Source organism: Chinchilla lanigera, unplaced genomic scaffold (genome assembly GCF_000276665.1).
Source record: "Chinchilla lanigera isolate Chin_1 unplaced genomic scaffold, ChiLan1.0 scaffold00006, whole genome shotgun sequence".
Lineage (NCBI taxonomy): Eukaryota > Metazoa > Chordata > Mammalia > Rodentia > Chinchillidae > Chinchilla > Chinchilla lanigera.
Window position 1 is genome coordinate 37,372,092 of NW_004955407.1, and position 18,099 is coordinate 37,390,190.

At 46.7% G+C, this 18,099-nt stretch overlaps 1 protein-coding gene across 4 annotated transcripts in view; it reads right to left on the reverse strand.

Annotated features, from left to right (window-relative positions):
* Positions 1-379: 379 nt before the first annotated feature.
* The window catches only part of Erg (v-ets avian erythroblastosis virus E26 oncogene homolog), a 241,204-nt gene continuing 223,484 nt past the window's right edge, over positions 380-18,099 (reverse strand). For all 4 annotated transcript variants that reach the window (XM_013504784.1, XM_005375761.2, XM_005375760.2 and 1 more), the window contains 4 exons: positions 13,639-13,707; positions 12,672-12,728; positions 11,984-12,031; positions 380-2,319 (listed from right to left, as the gene is read on the reverse strand). In XM_013504784.1, the coding sequence (XP_013360238.1) occupies positions 1,799-2,319; positions 11,984-12,031; positions 12,672-12,728; positions 13,639-13,707 (695 nt within the window). In that variant the 3' untranslated portion in view covers positions 380-1,798. The remainder of the gene's footprint in view (positions 2,320-11,983; positions 12,032-12,671; positions 12,729-13,638; positions 13,708-18,099) is intronic.

Consider the following 18,099-nt stretch of genomic DNA (forward strand, 5'->3'; position numbering starts at 1 on the left):
AGAGGCCAAGTGGTAAATTTAGAACCCATCCCTTGCTGCTTTGCAGGGGGGAAACTGTAGTCGCCTCTGATGATTTACTTACCAATAATGATAGTAGATACAGCTTGTGTTAAGAGCAGTGTCTTGCTTACCATTTGAAAAATGTTTTAGGGTCCTAGCAGGAATTAGGGTGATTTGTGACCAGCACTGAACTGCAATTTCTCTCATTCAACCTCAGCATTAGAGGTGCTTTTCCCTTCAAGAAATAAATATAGAGGCTCCAAGGTAAACTTTGGGGTCCTTCTGTTGTACAAGGTGCCAGGAATAAGAGAGCCTCTGTTTGCTTAGGGCTCAGCTGTGTAAGTTCCCAAAGTGAAATGATAACACAAAACCCATCACGTTCAGCACAAATTTCTATTAGGCAATTTTTGTCACTAAAAAGTGCAAATGCAGACTCCTGTGTAAATCTGATTTGCCATGCTAGGCCAAGCTTATTTTATTACATACATTCTGCATTCTAAGAACTAATAATTTCATATTGTAAACATTAAGCATACAGAGTTAAAATTCAAGGCCACATTATACCATTGATTGTCTCTTTTTTTTGTCATGTGTCTTTGGCTGGCCGAGATCAACTCGTAGTGTATAAATGCATAAGTTATATAATTATTATATAAAAAGGAAAAAAAACCCATTGACTTGTATACTTCGTTCTGACAAACGCACAGCGTTCGCGACTCAAAAAGGAAAACTGGAGCCCGCCTACCCCAAATGCATATGTGATCTCTGATTGTGACGGCACAGAGGCTGTCTCTTACCTGACCCTGTGGGGACAGAGCCCCCGTAATGCTGAGGTCCTGAACGTTTCTTTTAAATATCAGACAATTCCAGTTTAAATTTTCTTTTGACAAAGATAAAAAGAGATGCACATTTTTGGTCCTGAATTCTACTTCCGCCCTCCCTCCATGAGGCTATGTTCTTCCTCCTAACACTGGCTTTGGTACAACACTGACTGTATCAGACCACGAGAACCCACGACTCACTCTCCCTGGTCTCAAAGTGTCCTAAACCCAGAGAAGTTTCTTCTCACTTCTTTCCTCCTCCTCCTCAACTTCCTCCTTCCGCTCTTTGTCTACCACCACACACTCACTCTATTCACATCCTCAGTCCAACACCTGGCTCACAGTTCCTGCAGTACTGTAAAGGAGATGGAAACTGGTCATCTTCACAGTTGGAGAGAGCTGCTTGCTTCCCATTGCAGGGAATGAATGTGATTCCAACCAAAACAGCAAGCGCTCAAAGTCCCATACCAGCTTCGGGGAGGGGGCCAGTCTCTCTCTGGTCTTCTGGTTTTGTTTTGGTTTTGATATGTTTCTATTTTTAAATACAGGTAGTTTTCCTTCCATGACACTCTAAACGGTGTGATAGGCCAAGACTGTGTTACCTCTATTGCTTGAGTTGCATCCCAGGCCTCATGAGCAGGACCCCAACCTCTACTCTACGGTCTCTACTCTATTTAAGGCCATGTTCTTTGGCACTCCTCCTCTTGACTTCATGCTTCTACCCACAACGTCCTCGGCAAGGTTGGCCCGCAGGTGACATGTCCATGTTTGTCCCACTCCGAGCACCCTCTTTAGGTCTGTAGTAATACTTTAGTAACTCCCTCCCCACTGTGAGTCTTCAGGACTCTCCTGGTTCCTTTTCCCAGCCCCAGCCGAGCTTCTCCACCCCCTTGAGGCACTTCTGATCCCTGTTGTCCCATAGAGTTTGTGGCATCCGTGGTGGTGGCGCGATGGCGGGAAAGGCCTCCGTGGGGTGCCTAGTAGTAAGTGCCCAGGTGGGAAGGCATGTGGCTGGCTGGAAGCCGAGTGTTCGGGTAGATGCCCGCGGTCGGGGAATTCCAGTAGGGGTTGGGGGCAGCGAAGAAGCTGGAGGAGGTGACGGGGAGGGCTGGAGGGTGGGGAGCCACGAAGTTCATCTTCTGTGGGTGAGCGTGGTAGGAGCCCATGTACGGGAGGTCCGAGGGATACTTGTAGAGGGACGACTCGGGGGGATGGGGCTGCAGGGCCTGGGCGATCCCATGGAAGTCAAACTTGTAGGCATAGCGCTTCCCGTGGACTTTGGTCATGATGTTCTTGTCATAGTAGTAGCGGAGGGCGCGGCTGAGCTTGTCGTAGTTCATGTTGGGCTTGCTCTTGCGCTCTCCCCAGCGCCGGGCCACCTCGTCGGGGTCCGTCATCTTGAACTCCCCGTTGGTACCCTCCCAGGTGATGCAGTTGGAGTTGGAGCTGTCAGATAGGAGCTCCAGGAGGAACTGCCACAGCTGGATCTGACCACTACCTGGAGATGACAGAGGACACAAAGCACCAGTGAGAGCAGGCCAATGAGAGTGGGACATCCTAGTGGGCAGCCTGGGTTCCCAGATCAGGCCTGTCCCCACCTCTGGGCTATGGCTGCTCTTGGGCTGTCCATGTCTCCAGAGAATTGGACCTGGCTGGACAGGGGCTTCCTCATCCATCCCAGGAATCCCATGGCCAGATCAACACAGGCAAGCACAGGCTGCCCTAGCTTCAAGGAAAGAACCAGGTCTCCTTGGAACCAGGCTGAGCAAGGGTCTCCATCAAAGGAGGTTCTCCCTCACACCTTCCTTCTGGAGAAGACGCCCTGAATGAGTCATTTGTGCCAGTACCCGTACTCCCAGCTCTGCATCTAGAGAACCTGGCCTAGGATGATGACCATCCTTGCCCCCTCTCAGGCTGAGCTAACAAACCCAAGTCCTTTGTGCAACGGAGGGAATTCACGCAGGGCAAAGGTCAGGGTGGCTCCATCCATTTACGACTTCCTTCAAAGAACAGCCAGTTCCACCTGGAGTTTTAGGAATGAAAGAGCTATTTTTTTCCTATTTTGTGAGGCAGCAAATGCCCTTCTGTGGATGGCAGTAATGACTTCGTACCGTTTGTGTTGGCTAGGTCACATAAAATAATAAAAGTCAGGCTGAGGAAATGAACATCTAAAAGTTTATGGAAAAAGATAGAGAATGGAAGTAAACATCATTATTCCTAACATAACATTTTGCTGGCACTCACCAAGCAGCTCTGTCAAAAGTTTTCCTAGAAGAGAATTAACCCACTCAAAATAAGGAAGTTTAGAGAAAAGCTGGCTCTGTTCCAACGAGATTGCCCATTTCCGGTATGGAAGCAAATGCATCCTCATGGAAATCCACTCGCTGCCCTGCGTCACCTAACCAGGGATACAAAGTCCCTTTGAAAGCCTATGGAGATGGCGTTAATGTCTCCTCAATCAGAAAGACCTAAGCATACCATTCTGGCCATGGTGTCATAATGTTTGAAGTTGACTAAAGGCTCCGTAAGGGAGAGAAGAAGGTAAATATTGACCTTGAAGTGGAGGGCCAGGACAAGCAAAAGTGGTGTGTCACACAGACTTTAGAAGTTAAAAATTGACGGGAGGTACATGTTTTCCCCAAACTTCACTACAGCACTGCGTTGGGATTATTACACAAATGCTGTTTATGATACGATAAGGAATATCAGCAGATGTGGCAACAATTAAAATACCTTCCACCCGTCACTCACCAGGGAACTGATGAACTGTGAAAATCAATAATAAATTCACTTTTCTCCTGATATAAAAAGGGATATATATATATAGCTCCCTATATAAATTACCCAACTCATAAATCCTTGTTTCCATGCTGGCTACACGAAAGTGGATACATGTGAACTCGCCCAGGCAACAGCACTGTGAGAAAGGTCACCTCTTTTGCATGTGTACTGGAAAAGTCTCATTTTCAGCCTAGCAACACATTCGAAATGCATTAACAGCTTGTAGCTCATCGTGATGGAAGCCTCTGCTGCTTTCTTGAACTACATATATAAACTGTTCTCCCTCAAGCTTTGTTGCGTCCAACATTTCATTAATATGCATTATATGCATGATAAGGAAGGTCCATATGGTTTTAGTAAATACATTGTAACCAAAGGATGAAAATTTGAAAAAAAAAAATTCCATAGATGACCCAGGAATAAGGGAGAACCATGGATTTTTGATTTAACACTCTAACATATGCTTCCCTGTAAACATATACAGTTGTTTGAAAATAAATATTCAGTGTTGACTTCCTCTCACAGAGAGCAGTTCCACAGATTTGATATAAATACACAGCCCTGCCTGAACAGCTAGAATAACACTTGGGGCCTGTTCAAGCCCTAGCCTCACCTCTGAGGAATGCGTCTCTTGTCCCCTGCCCTTATAAACATGTGTAGGAAGGAAGCAGTGGAGAGAAGTGTTCTCCTCTCTCTCTTCCTTTGAAAGAGCTGGACAGTGGGAGACTTGCATTCACAACTGGGAACTCAAAGCTCAAAGGGCAGACAAGCAGGATGTCCCACACGCTGTTGTACTCCGTAGCTCCGACAATGCGAGACTCCAGCCTGTGATACAGAACTAAGCTATTTGTGAGCAAAACTCACCCGTTTCCAAATCTGAGAATAAAACTATCAACGTAAAACCTAGAAATGCTTCAGGTAATGTTATAAAATATAACACGCTATCAAACGCAGTAATGGTTACATTGAATATTCATAACAAAGTTCACTGCATGTAGAGCTTGTTTTCTCACTATGCAAAAGAATGCCCCAGGGTGCACCACGGTTGCTGGCAAGCCATGGCCAACACTATAGCGAGTGAGTAACTCTGGGCCACAGAATTTGAAAGGCATTTGTTAAAATTCTTGCTTTATTGTCAAAACAATCCCGTGCGACCTGCAATGAGGTACACTTTGGGATATGAACAGGACTCTGTAAAACAAGAATGCTTAGGGTTTGGAGAGGCCTAAAAGTCCCAAACCAGTGAGTAGAAAGAGAAGCACTTGAAAGACAAGTGTTGTCGCACACCAGAACCCACACCTCCTCCTGATGAGTCCTCCTTCTTTGGTAAAACCCTTCATACTACTTTTCTCACTCTCTCTATGACATCCTTGGGACATCAGGAAGGAGCAGCTAGTTTTTCCCTAGGGTGGAAAACTAAAATGATAGGATTTGGGCTAAGGAAAGAGTGGCAGGATGAAAGGGAGCAGGCAGGGCTGTAGGAGGACAGAAGACTGCTCTTCCACTTGTGGGAGAAAAGTACTGTCCCCAGACAGCCAAAGAGAAAGAGGTGCTGCCATGAGCGGGTATGCATGTGTCCTGTGATATGATGGCTCTTTAGGGGAGATACCAGAAGGAAGTGATAGAGCTGGGTCAGATGGAATTTTATCTTCAGTGTTTTGAAAAAGCAGCCCATAAGCCCGTCAACAGCTGAATGGATAAAGAAAGTGCGGTGTGTCCACGCAGTGCAGCACTTCTCTGCCGCACAGAAGGATGCACTGAAGTCACGTGTGGGAGAATGGATGAACCTTGAGATCGTGATACTAAGAGAAATGAATCAGACACAGAAGGTGAGGTACCACATGGCTCCTGTAATATGACAGACCCAAAATGTAAGTCATTTAAAGAACAAAATAAAAGAGAGACGGTAAGAAGCAGAGGCAGGCTGTGGAGATGGGAAGGAGAGACGGGGGAGAAAGGAGAGTGGAAATGATCAGGATGGGTTAGGGACCTGTCTTAGTTACTTTTCTCATTGCTGAGACAAAATACCCAACACCCACAAGTTAAGGGAGGAAGGGCTTACTTAGCTCAGTTTGTGGAGATTTTAGTCCACAATTGGCTGGCTCCAGGGCAGTGTGGCACATGGCAGAGGGGCATCGCAGAGGAGAAATGGTTCATGGCAGTCAGAAGGTAGCAAAGCAAGCAAGGAACCTCTTCAGCATCTTTCTGCCCCTTTTATCTTATCCAGGCTACTAGGGAGCATGGCACTCACACCCTTAATCCCAGCACTATACCATGAGTCAATCCCAGCATCACACACTGTAGATCCAGCCAGCTCTGAGAAAGCCCCACCTATGATTGCCTGGGGCTTTATGGGGAGATCTAGGCACAGCCATAACAGTACCAGTTTCCCGAGATGAGTGGAATTATTATGTACTGCAGAGACAATAGGAAACAGGGAGACAGATCTTTTGCAAAAGGGCAGAGGACCAAGAGATGAGGGAGGGGTGGAGGGGAGGTGAAAAGAATGAAGCAGCTTGACATGTGTGCACCACTCCCACAATGAATGGGATCGTGAGCTGCAAACACAGACTAACAAAACTAAAAATTCTGAAAATGCTTCTCTCAATCTTAAAAAGCAGAAGGGAAAAAGTGAAAGAGAAACACGGTGGTAATGAGGTAGAGACAGCAATAAGAGCAAAAGACTCATCGGCTCCCAGACCACAGAGGGAGGCAGGCCCAAGGACACAACTAGAGAAGCCAGGGCCCAGCCAGCACCCACAGACACTGGTTTGGGGCCACTTTCTGCAGAAGCTGGTGTTGGTGATTGCCCTGGGGAGGCCTCTGTCCAGAGGCTGGTGCAGCTCAGATACCCCGTGTGGCAGGGCCAGGCAGGCTCTGTGGGGAGCACCAACTTTGCATCTGGCACCGCCGTGCTGGGTGAATCTTGGCTGTGCCACTGAGAGGACCCCAGGCAACTCTCTCAGCTCTTTGGGCTTCAGTGTCCTTAGCTGTACAGTGGGTGTGGCTGAGATAGGACCTCCCTGCAGGGCCACTGTCACAGTGAGCGCTCTGTGAAACTGTCATGGTTTGTGTACACCGAGAGCCAGAGTTTCTAGAAAGGTCTCCTAAGAGATGAGAAATGCCAAAAGAAAGACGAACACCCAAGGGCCACCAGGTTGGCCACACAGAAGCTTGGGATGGTGCTCAGGGTTGGCTGAAATCTTGTGGTAGCTTAGTGCGGGCACACACTGTCTTAAACACTGTGAGAATTATCTAATTCCTATAAGAGTCATGTGATTAAAGCACTGGACAGAGGAGGAAAGGGGATGGGATATTGCTGTCCAAGGTCAGCAGAGGTTGGAACTCAGATTCTAGGCTGCCATGCTTAGGCCTGCACTAACAACTGTACACCCTTCTGCAGCATCCTGGCATCCTTCTCAGCGGTCCTCTCCCTGGGCCTGGAGCTTGGTGGGCTCCCCCTGGAAAATCCCATGCGTCCGTCACCTGACAAATGGCAAAACATCCCCCAAAGTGCTCTGCAGTGCTGTGTGAAGCAGGGTGCGTGTTCACGCCCCTCACCCCACAAGAGTATCCACCCAGCGTCAAGGGAGCCACGGAACAGAGTCCAGAAAGCTCTTTGGTGGAAAAGTGACTTCAGTTCATTACAGAAGCTCTGTCCAACCCTCAGCCATTCTGCTGGGACGTAAAGCTGAGTTACCTATGATAGATATGTGACACGAGGGTCCAAGGACACACGTTTCTCAGCAGGAGAAGTGCTGTCCGAAGCACAGAGTGCCTGGACATTTGGGATACTGGGAAGCTAATAGGCACATTCAGGCTGCAGCATGAAATCTTTGCATTTAGGATGACTTAAAAGAGTTGGAATGAAGAGCAAAGGCGGCATTTTGTTGTTGTTTTGTTTTGTTTTTGTGGTTTTCTTTTTTTTGCCACTATGGGGACTGAACCCAGGGCCTTCCCACTGAGCTCCATCCGGAGACCGTTATTAGTTCTTGTTTTGAGACAAGGTCTCACTAAGTTACTACACTGCCTGAGTCTGGCTCCAACTTGTGATCCTCCTGTCTTAGCCATCCAGAGTGCTGGGATTACAGGTGTGCACCACCAAGCCCAGCTACAGGCAGCAACTTTTAATGGATGAATGATTTGTTTATCAGAGAATGGCAAGACAGATGGAGGAAGCTTCCTCAGTAACAGATCAAAGGCACATGGAAGGCCACACAAAGACAAATGACAGAAGGCTTAAGGATAAATAGACAGCCTCATCATTATAAACTAAATTTTAAAGCGCTCAATGCTAAAGCTACTCAACTACAAGTCAAAGACTGGATGTTACCAATTTCCCAAGCCCCACTGGAATGGTCTCGAGGTCTGAGATGCTGTGACACCAGAGCTGCAGACCCAAGGTGCCTGGGACTTTTGTCCAGGCCTGGAATTGTGTGCTATGTCCCTCTGTCTACTGCGGGCACCCTGGCTGCAGTGCACGGAGAGGGCAGGGCGCCTGGGAGAGCTGGAGCTCTGTGGACGGACAGGTGACTTTCTCTTGGCCACATCCTCCATATCAGTCAGGCAGCACCTTTGAGCCCAGCCTGGATTCCACTCAGACAAAGCATGCAAACACAAAGCCAATTCTGTCCTGTCTGGCACAGCCAGACTCCTTCCTCTTCTTAGCTGACTTCAGATTCCTCCCCTGAATGCTCAGTGCAAGGGAAGTCCTTCCTTCCTACCCTTGTGGTCCGCATTCTCCAAGACCTCTGTGATGGTTGGTTGATTGCGTCAACTTGAGTAAGAGAAACTCAACTAAGTTCTCAGCAATTCCACACCCCAGGGTGTAGATCTCCCCTAAGGCAGCTGGTTGCCTGGATGGTACAAAGGGGAAACGAAGGAGGACAGATCTGCTTCTGCTCCTCAGAGGAGCTCCATCCTTCATCTTCACCTTGGACGTCATCTCCCGGCTTCCACTGGAGACCCATCAGCCTCCTGACATGGACTGGCATGGGACTGCAGTGAGCTCCAGACCTTGCACTGAAACTTTCTGTCTCCAGTGTCCAGATACCCTCTGCGTGCTTCCTCATCCAACTCTGGCTGACCATTGTAAGCCAATCTTGCAATTTCTTATACATTTGTATATCTTGTGTTATATCTGTTTCTCTAGTGCACACAGACTGATACAACCTCCCTCCTCCCTTTGTGTTCAATTAGAGGCTATGAAAAAAGCCAATCTTGATCTGTGCGCTTCAGGGAAAGCTGCTTGACTTCTCTGGGCTTCTCTGATTACTCTTCTGTAGGATGCATTTAACATTCAGGGTTGATAGCAGCCCCCCACAGGAACCCACAGGCATCAACACATCGATGGGGGGCAGCACAGGGTGGGGAGCTGCTTGGTTGTTAATTCACATCATTGTGTTAACATTCCCAGAGTACGGCGACTTCTAATCTGTCCTGAACGTAGCTGCCAGATCAGTCTTCCTGCAGGCTGATTGATTATAATCATCTCGAAACTGCAGTCATTTTTATTCGAATGGTTCTGAGGCAAGTGGAAGGCTCAGCAGAGGTATGAGCGGGGCCCATGCAGGAAACATGGCCCCAGGGACACTCACATAGGGACCCCGTGATCCCGTGCACTGGACAGTGTCATCAGAACCCGTGTTCCTCCCTCCACCAGGTGACAGCTCCTGAGCCAAAGATGTGTGTCATATTATTCTTGCCATTTAATTGCTCAGCAGAACATTGTTGAGTGCCTCATTTGGGTCTGGACTAAAGCAGCAAATGAAAGTCCCTTTTATTTGCCCAACTGCTTAAAAAAATACTTATTGAATTAGTTAACGTCTATCAAAATTTCATGTCGAACAGCCAGTCGCTTAGTAATGCTATTTCATGGTCTCACAGTCTGCACTCTCCCGTGGGGATGGACACTGGGAGAGTCTGAATTTTCTGTTGCTATTGCTGTTGTTTCCCAGCCCTGGCTGGGTCTGGGTGCTTAGGACATAAACATTCCAGCTCGCACTCCCTGTGACTCCCTGGCATGAGAATCTGCAGCAGGGGACATGTAGCATATGCTGCGATTTTCTGAAACTGCTGCCAGCACAGCTGGTTCTGATCTGAATACAAACAAACAGAGCGGTTTGGCTGGCACTAAAACGTGAGGACAGGTGACAGTCCTTGGTGAGGGACTGGCAACCAATGGGCCAATTAAGAACCTGTACTCTCTTCTCACAGCTAAGCTCAGAAACAGACCATGGGAGAGGACCCTACATGGAAGTCTCGTGGTTGGAGTAAAGAATCTCTTCCTAAAACCTATTACTGTATCTGCTGGGTGATGCGTTGAATTGTGTCCCTTCAAAATTCTTCTGTTCAAGTCCAAATCTCAAGACCTCAGGATGTGATCTTTTGTGGAGACTAGGTCTTCATGTAGGTAATCAAGTCAAAGTAAGGTCACTGGAATGGGCCATGTTCCAACATGACTGGTACCCTTATAAAACGGGGAAGGTAGCTGAATCCAAAACACACCCAGTCCCCTTATCTTTGACAAAGGGGCAAAACATTCACTGGAAGAAATATAGCCTCTTTAATAAATGGCGCTGGAAAAACTGGCTTTGCACATGCCAAAGATTAAAACTAGACCCATCTATCACCATGCACTAAACTAAAGTCAAAATAGATCAAACATCTAAATATTAAAACAGAAGCACTATATCTGCTGGAAGAGAGAATAGGCAGAATTCTTGGAGACATTGGTTAGGGTAAATATTTCATGAACAAAACCCGGATCATACGGGAAATACTACAAAGAATCAACAACTGGATCTCATCTTATTAAAAAGCTTGCACAGCAAAATAAATCACCAACAGAGTGAAGAGACTACCCACAGAATGGGAAAAAAATTTTGTCAGTTGTTCCTCAGACAGAGGACTAATATCTAGAACATATGAAGAATTGAAAAAAATCAGACCCCCCAAATTTAAATATCCAATCCAAAAATAGGCATCTGAAATGAACAGACACTTCTCAGATGAAGAAGTACAAACAGCAAATAAATATATGAAAACATGTTCAATCACTGGTCATTCAAGAGATGTCAATTAAAACAACACTGAGATTCCACCTCACCCCAGAAAGAATGGCTATCATCAAGAAATCAACCAATAGCGAATGCTGGCAGGACTGTGGGGAAAGAGGGATGATTTTCCACTGTTGGTGGGAGTGTAGGCTGGTGCAACCATTGTGGAAACCAGTATAGAGATTCCTAAAAAACTAGGACTAGAGATTCCATTTGACCCAGATATCCTCCTCTTTGGTATCTTACCAAAGATACCAAAAAGGATATTAAAAGCATCATATCACAATGATATATGCACACCCATGTTTATAGCGGCACAGTTTGTAATAGCAAAATCTTGGAAACAGCCCAAATGCCATCAACTGTTGAAAAGACAAAAAATACATGTTTGTTTGTTTGTTTCTTTGTTTTTAATACAATGGAGTATTACTACTCAGCAGTAAAGAAGGATGAACTTGAGACATTTCTAGGTAAATGGATTTACCTTGGGACCATGCTCTTAAGTGGAATAAATTGGACACACATGTGTAAATATCACATTGTCTCTCTGGTGTGAGAAACCAAAAGCGTAAATAAGGACCAAAATGTGTAATAGATCCGGTGAAATAGAAAGACAATGTCCAAAAGAAAAGAGGAACTAGGGAGGGGGAAGGGGGAAAGGAAGGGAAAATAAAATAAATGAGACAAGAAGGATAAAATGGAAACAAAACTTTGTAAATAAGGAGGCAAGAGGGGTTGAAGGAAAGGGAGGGGAATGAGAAAAGAAAGAGGAATCAAGTTACATCATGTACAGGTACAAATTCCCTAAGATGAATGTGATCATTATGCATAGCTAAATGGTACCAATAAATTTAATTGTAAGACAAGTGGAGGGGGAAGCTTGGACGTGAAGGTGGCCATATAGAAAGATGAGGAGATGACAGGCATCTATCAGCCAAGGGAGGGGTCCAGAATAGATCCTGCCTCACAGCCTCAAAAAGGCTGCACCTGACACCTTGATGCAGATGTGCAGCTTCCAGAGCTGTGAGATAGTCAGTTTCTGTTACTGAAGCCACCCTGTCTGTAGCACTCCGGTAGGGCAGACACCAGGAAGACTGTCACAGCTTGGGTTGGATGACAGTGCTCTCTGCTGAAGCTAAAATCTTCATTACACCCTGATTCTTTTTTTTTTTTTTTTTTCCACTAGGGAGAATAATTCCGGGGGACCTAAAACTAAAACTTGTTCAGCTGAAGGAAATTTCTCACCAATACAAATCTTCCTTTCAAAGTAACCACTGTGCAAAAGAAAACTAGGTAAGGAAAGTATCTCCAGCTGGCTCTCACCTGGATTAGCAAGGCGGCTGCTTGTTGGTCCAAGGATCTGATAAGGGTCTGCAACAGAAAGTAAAGAAGTCAAATCCCAAAGACTCAGATCCCAAGGTGGTGACTCGGTGTGATGTGAATTCCGGCCTGAAAATGACCCCCCTCCAAAAAAAAACAAAACCACCTGCCTCCACCTCATGTATGAGACAAGATGTCACACAGGGTCTCAGAGAGGTTCCTTGCTAAAGCCCTTAGCTCGTGGCAGAGCTTGGATTCCCAGATTCCCAACGTGGCACCGAGAACACACATTGACCCTGATATAAACGGGGGAAACCTGTGCAGAGTCCCCGCTCGGCCCCAGGCCTGCACGGCCGTGATGTGATGCTCAGGCCACAGCCAGGGTCCCCCTCCCGCTGCATCCCCCAGGGACCCGGTGCAGGTGACACAGCACCTGCAAAACTAAAAGAATCACACGGAAGTGGGCTACATGCAAACACAGTGCTTCCCCTGCATTCCCTGCACAGGGCTCAGAAAGGCCAACCAAAATCCCACGGTTCTAACCGAATGCACTGGTGGTTTGGTGGCATTTTGTGTGTGGAGCACTAGTAAAAAAGAACACAATGTTAAGTCCATTTAAAAGCGACACCTTGTAGACACCCTGCTGAGCCTGCACGCTCTCCACCGTTGTCCAATGGTCGCCAAAACGTACCTAACTGGGGGCGCTGATCTTCAGTTTTGGGCACTGCGGAAGGAGACGGCTGAGCAGCTGAAAACCCAAAAGTAAAAAGACCATTAGCTCCAGCGTGGATTTGGCCCCCGCCCTTGATGTTATTGGTTATATAATCAACCAGCAACAGCTCTCGTTACTGACATAACGGTCTTACAGCAAGAAGCATCTCAGGGGGAGGGAAATCTTCCTTTCCAACGAAACGAAATACAAACATTGTAACACCAAAGGACATTGTCTATTATTTTACAAATACACACCATATTTCTTGCAAAAGTAGAAAGATGATTTGAGATGGCTCACAAAACAGATTAAAGTCAACCAGAGTTTAAAATAAACAGATAGAAGGAAACTACTATGTAGAATAAAGCCAAGGATACTTTTATGCACAGCCAAATGAAGAAAACCACTGGTCACTCAAGCTGTGTACAAACACCCCACGAAACATGCATTTTCCACATTGAAACACACAGGCAGGCATGAGGCCCGTGCCTGTGATTTCAGCACTCTGGGAGGCTGAAGCAGGAGGGTCACAATTTGAGAACAGCCTGGGCAACCTAAGTGAGGCCCTGTTTCAAAATGTAAAATTAATAAAGGGGCTGGGAATATAGCTCAGCATGAAGGCCCTGGGTTCAAGTCCCAGTACCTCAAAAAAGAGAAAAAGGGAGGAAAAGAAGGAAAACAGGAGGGAGAGAAGAAATAAGGGAGGAAGGGAAGGAAGAAGGAAAGAAGGGAGGAGGAAGGAAGGCAGAGACACTTCCTCATTCATTCCTGCCTGTTATGAAGCTGGAGATAACCCCAACAGAGAAAGAATCACTGCCTTTAGAGATCAGTTGTGTTTTTCACCAAGAGAACAAACCCTCTACCTGATGAAGAATCACAGACTAACTACACAGACTTATTCCCTCCACCAAGCACTGTCCCTGCCTGTGCTAGACAGATCTAGTACCTTTGGACTGAGGGGCGGGGTGGCCGTGACCGGTCCAGGCTGACCTCCGGGGAGGCTCGTAAGGTAAATCTGTAAAGACACACGCATCGACTCAGAACTCCACAATGGCATTTGTGTAACAGGTGTCTTGTTTTTTCGTTGGTGTTTATTAGAATAAATACCGTGTAGTACAATCCAGTAATCCCAAGAAATAGTCAAGCTAGATTGTGTTAGGTTTGGGTTTTATTTACAAATTATGATCTTATATATTTTGTTCCCTTGAAATCCTCTCCCTCCTTTATTGAAAATTCCCCTTGGCAGATTCTTCTGGAGCTTGCTGACTCTTTCAAAGCATCTTCCTAGGGTCAGAGGTCAAGACCGTATGAGAAGTGTTTGACAATCCCGTTTACTCCGTTTCCACCAGGGACTGGTCCAAGCCTGCCCCCTTTCACCTTCACAGCCCGTCCAGAGCAGCCTGCAACTCGAGGACCGAGTCCTTCCTCTTTGAGGCCTGCCCCCAAATCCATCCAACCACATTCATGCTCCTTTTCCCTCTCCCCATCTCTTGGAAATAATTACTTCCTTCTTACCCTTGTGTGTGAGCTGCCACCCTTCGTTTTTCCCTCGTTTTTTATACTACCCGGCTTACCCAGGCTTTTTTTCTCCCCCTTGGCAAATGTTCACTCTTTCTCCTTTTTAAAGAAATATGGATTTAGAATTTCTCTAAAATGAATTGCATGAAACAAATGACAAGACTAGGATACTATTAGCACCCACACACACAAACCTTAACAATTATCTTCAGAGCTTGGGCCTATGCCATGACTTACAATGTATGTATAATGTATTATCGCTTATCCCATACACCTTCCCTGCACTTTGCATATGCAAATCTAATCATTATACTTCCCTATCTCATTCTGAGTTCTGTTAATAGTGATCAAGGCTCGAAGTTATTTCAAGGTTCTGTCGAGTGTATATTCCAGAAGCATTATTATATCACCACTAGGTACATGTACAGTTACTTCTACCTGCAGTCTTTTCACAGAGCTCTTTCCTTTTTTTTTCTGTCTCTGATTTTCAAAGCTACATCCTTGGATGGATGGGCCCCCGTTCAGTGTCCAGTGTCATCATAGGCCACCTGGAAGCCACATCTGGATTCTCCAGGGGCTCTGCTCCCTGAACACCAGGAGGTGACTACGCACATCTCACTCAGAGGACCGGGCAAGGGGAGATTTTAAGCCCCTCTGTAAACATATCACGTAACTTTATGTTAGCCTGGCAGTCCGGCGTCTCAGTCTTCCCTGAGTCTGACTGTGCTGCAGAATACGCGTCTCTTCCTATTTCCATATCCCCGAGAGGCCAGGAGTGCTATGCAATACAAAACTCAACACAGAACGGCCTTAATGCCTTTGGTCTGTTTGGCCCAAGCTCCCTCGCGACCAGTGTGGTCTGTGAAACCTGACCTTCTGCGGCTTTGAAGCGTTAGATAATTTTTCTCTTTAAACTCTGCCGTTGGCTGGCAATGTTGCGCTTTGGGGCCTTCGAATTTCCCACCCAGCTCCTCACGGTTTCACTTTTCGGGAGCCGAGACCGCACGTGGGAATTATAAACGCAGCCGCTATCAATTTACAACTGAAATTCAACTTCAGGCCCTGGGAGCATTTTGCACAGGGGTTCTCAGCCAGTTACACTTTTTCTTTAAAAGAAAGAAAAAAAAAAAGTGGTTAGCCAGAGTTTCAGTAAGAGAATTGTCTCAGAAAGAAGAACCTATTAGCAAGGCAACCCTAAGGCCTGATTCAGAAGAGAGAGGGCCCCTGTTTACAAAAGGAAAGGGCAAGCTACTCCTGAAATGGGTCAAAGTGTGGCCTGTGGGCCAACCTGGAGCACGCAGGGGGAAGTTTTCTCATCTCGTGCCTGCTCAGTCAGGATCGCGTCAGAGGCCAGCCGACCGGGGTGTACGCTGAGGTGCAAGAGCTCCCGTGTTTCTCTAGGAATCCGCCTTCCTGCAGCTCATGATTTGAGTAATGCTATCCTGAGCGTGCAGGAAAAATTTAAGAATTTTTAAAAACCCAGGAAGCGTTCTAAGGTGACTGCTTTTGCCTGAGGTATGGGACCAGGAGTGGAACTTGTGCGCAGGCGCTGGGGGGTGGGTCAGCAGCGATTTGTGAAAGCAGAAAAGGCGCTGGAAAATATTAAACACCCAACTGTGACTGCAAAAATATTTTGAACCTCTTTATTCATAAAATTCTCTGTAGGATGAATAATCTCATGTCCCACCCCCCTTAAAAAGAAGTCAGGAACTCAACCACGTTAAGTCGAGTCTAATTTTCAGCCGAGCCTCTGACATGTTTGTATGAACAATGATGAACATATGCCCTGGAAGATAAGCAGGCTTTTGTTTTCTTTTGTGTCTTTCTGGGCCAGTGCTTCCTTATCAGCTACTGATCACATGTTCCAGGCACCAAGCCCCCTGCTGTGGGGTGTGACATCAAGGAAGCACGAAACTGAGCCTAGCTGAGCCAGGGACACACAGGGCGACCAGTCTATCAGCTACGCCGCCCCAACACAGAGCCTGTGTTGAGTATTTCTAGCTGCTCTCGCCTGCTTGAAAAATCACTAATTCATGTATTTTTGCTATTTGTCCTTTACTGATAGCTGAGCACAGGACTTCTAATAAAATAGACTTGAAGCCTGGCATAGTAGCCCACGCCTGTAATCCGAGCACTCTGGGAGGCTGAAGTCAAGAGGATCGTAAGTTTAAGCCCAGCATGGGCAAATTATGGCTGACATGCCTCAAAAGAAAAAAAATTTAAAAAGGGTTGGGGAAGTGGTTCAGTGTGAAAGCCCTGGGTTCAATCCCAAGTACCACCCACAAAAACAGCTGATTATACAATTAATCGTTGGTCATGATTTTCACAGCCTCTCCATTTCTCTTCAGTTCTATCCTGCTGGTAATTAACTCACACACTAGGCAGAAGGTCCTGGGTATGCGAAGGCTGCTCTCTGGCATCCCTTCTGCTATTTCATCTGTAGAAGTTCTGTGCACAAACACTGAACTTTATAAATGTGCTTTCATACACAGCTTGGGGCGACCACAGAAGCATCTCGTATGCCATGATCCAGAAGAATAAAACCATGGAGATACAAAGAGCGAGTCTGACTGGTGTCAGTCCTCCCCGCTAAAGCCTTTACTGATTTCCTGGATGCTGGGATCAGTTTCTGATTCTGGGTGAGCCTCCACCCCACCGTATCTTTCCCGAGACACCCATGATTCAGCGCAGCATCCTGGCTGTGCTTGCTATGAGGGTTCAGCTCCACTAAGTTTGCGTGCTCCTGTCATCCATGTCACTGCAGAGGGGCCCCGAAGCTCTCTCTCCCTGCACACATCTACTTTTCTTTCTCGAGTGCTGAGCTTGGGTGACCACACAGCTCATCCTCATTCTGTAGGACCCATGTCATGCTATCACAGCAACCCAGGAAGTCCCTGGTGGGGCTGCATGAGAAGGGACAGGTTCATCTTCACCCTGTGCATTGAGGAAGGCAAGTTAGGAAGACCAAGAACCATTGCCCAGAACCAATCTATAAACGCCTGGGAAATGGAAGGAACGGATGGAGCCAATGCTGGCATAATTGAGCTGCTCTCTCTTGTCTTTCTCCAGATCTTTCTAGAGTCTTCCAAAGTCCTGTCTCAATAAGGAGATCTGGGAGCCATCTGCATTCCCTTCTTGTCTGAGTGTGAAGAGCTACAGGGATACAGCAGAGCTAAGGGAAGCAAGGAAGTGTCTGGAGCCTTCTGCCAAGATACGGGCTTTGCAGAGCACCTCGCTGAGGCGCAGCAGTGAGTCTGTCCCACCACCCTTGGTCACTGAGCAGCACCAAACTGTGAGCTTCAAGGGAGGCGTAAGCTAGGAAACTCAACGAACACTGGCCTCAAAGTCAAAGCTCTGTGTTCAGGTTACACTCTCTGGTCCCTTTTGATACTATCCCAGACGGATAACGCGGTGTTTGGGTTGTCATGGTGATGAGGGAGGAAAGGAAGAGGTTACTGTAGAATGTGATCTTTCCCATGATCTGCTCCTAAGAGGACAGGCAGGGTGGTGCAAGGTGAGGTCAAACGCTTGCAAGACTATGAATCGCACCTGTCCCTGTTCTTGCTACTTCACCTGAGACTGCATTCAGCAAAAGAGCTGGGAGTTACAGAGGAGGTGGGGAAAGCATTTCCAGTATAACTGCATAAACCTGAGAAATGCAGAGAGCATCATAAGGTAATGATCACAAAATCACACTGCAAAATGATATGTCTATGTGCTAATTAATGCTTTACAACAGCAGGGACCAGTCTACATGCTAATTCCACAGAGGCCATAGAAGAAGGTATGTTTTGCATCAGCAAAGTGTGGGAAAGTACTAGAAACAAGCCCAGGAAGAGAAGGGGTGAGCAATGAACAAAGGAAGGGAAAGGGTGTCCCCAGGTGGCTC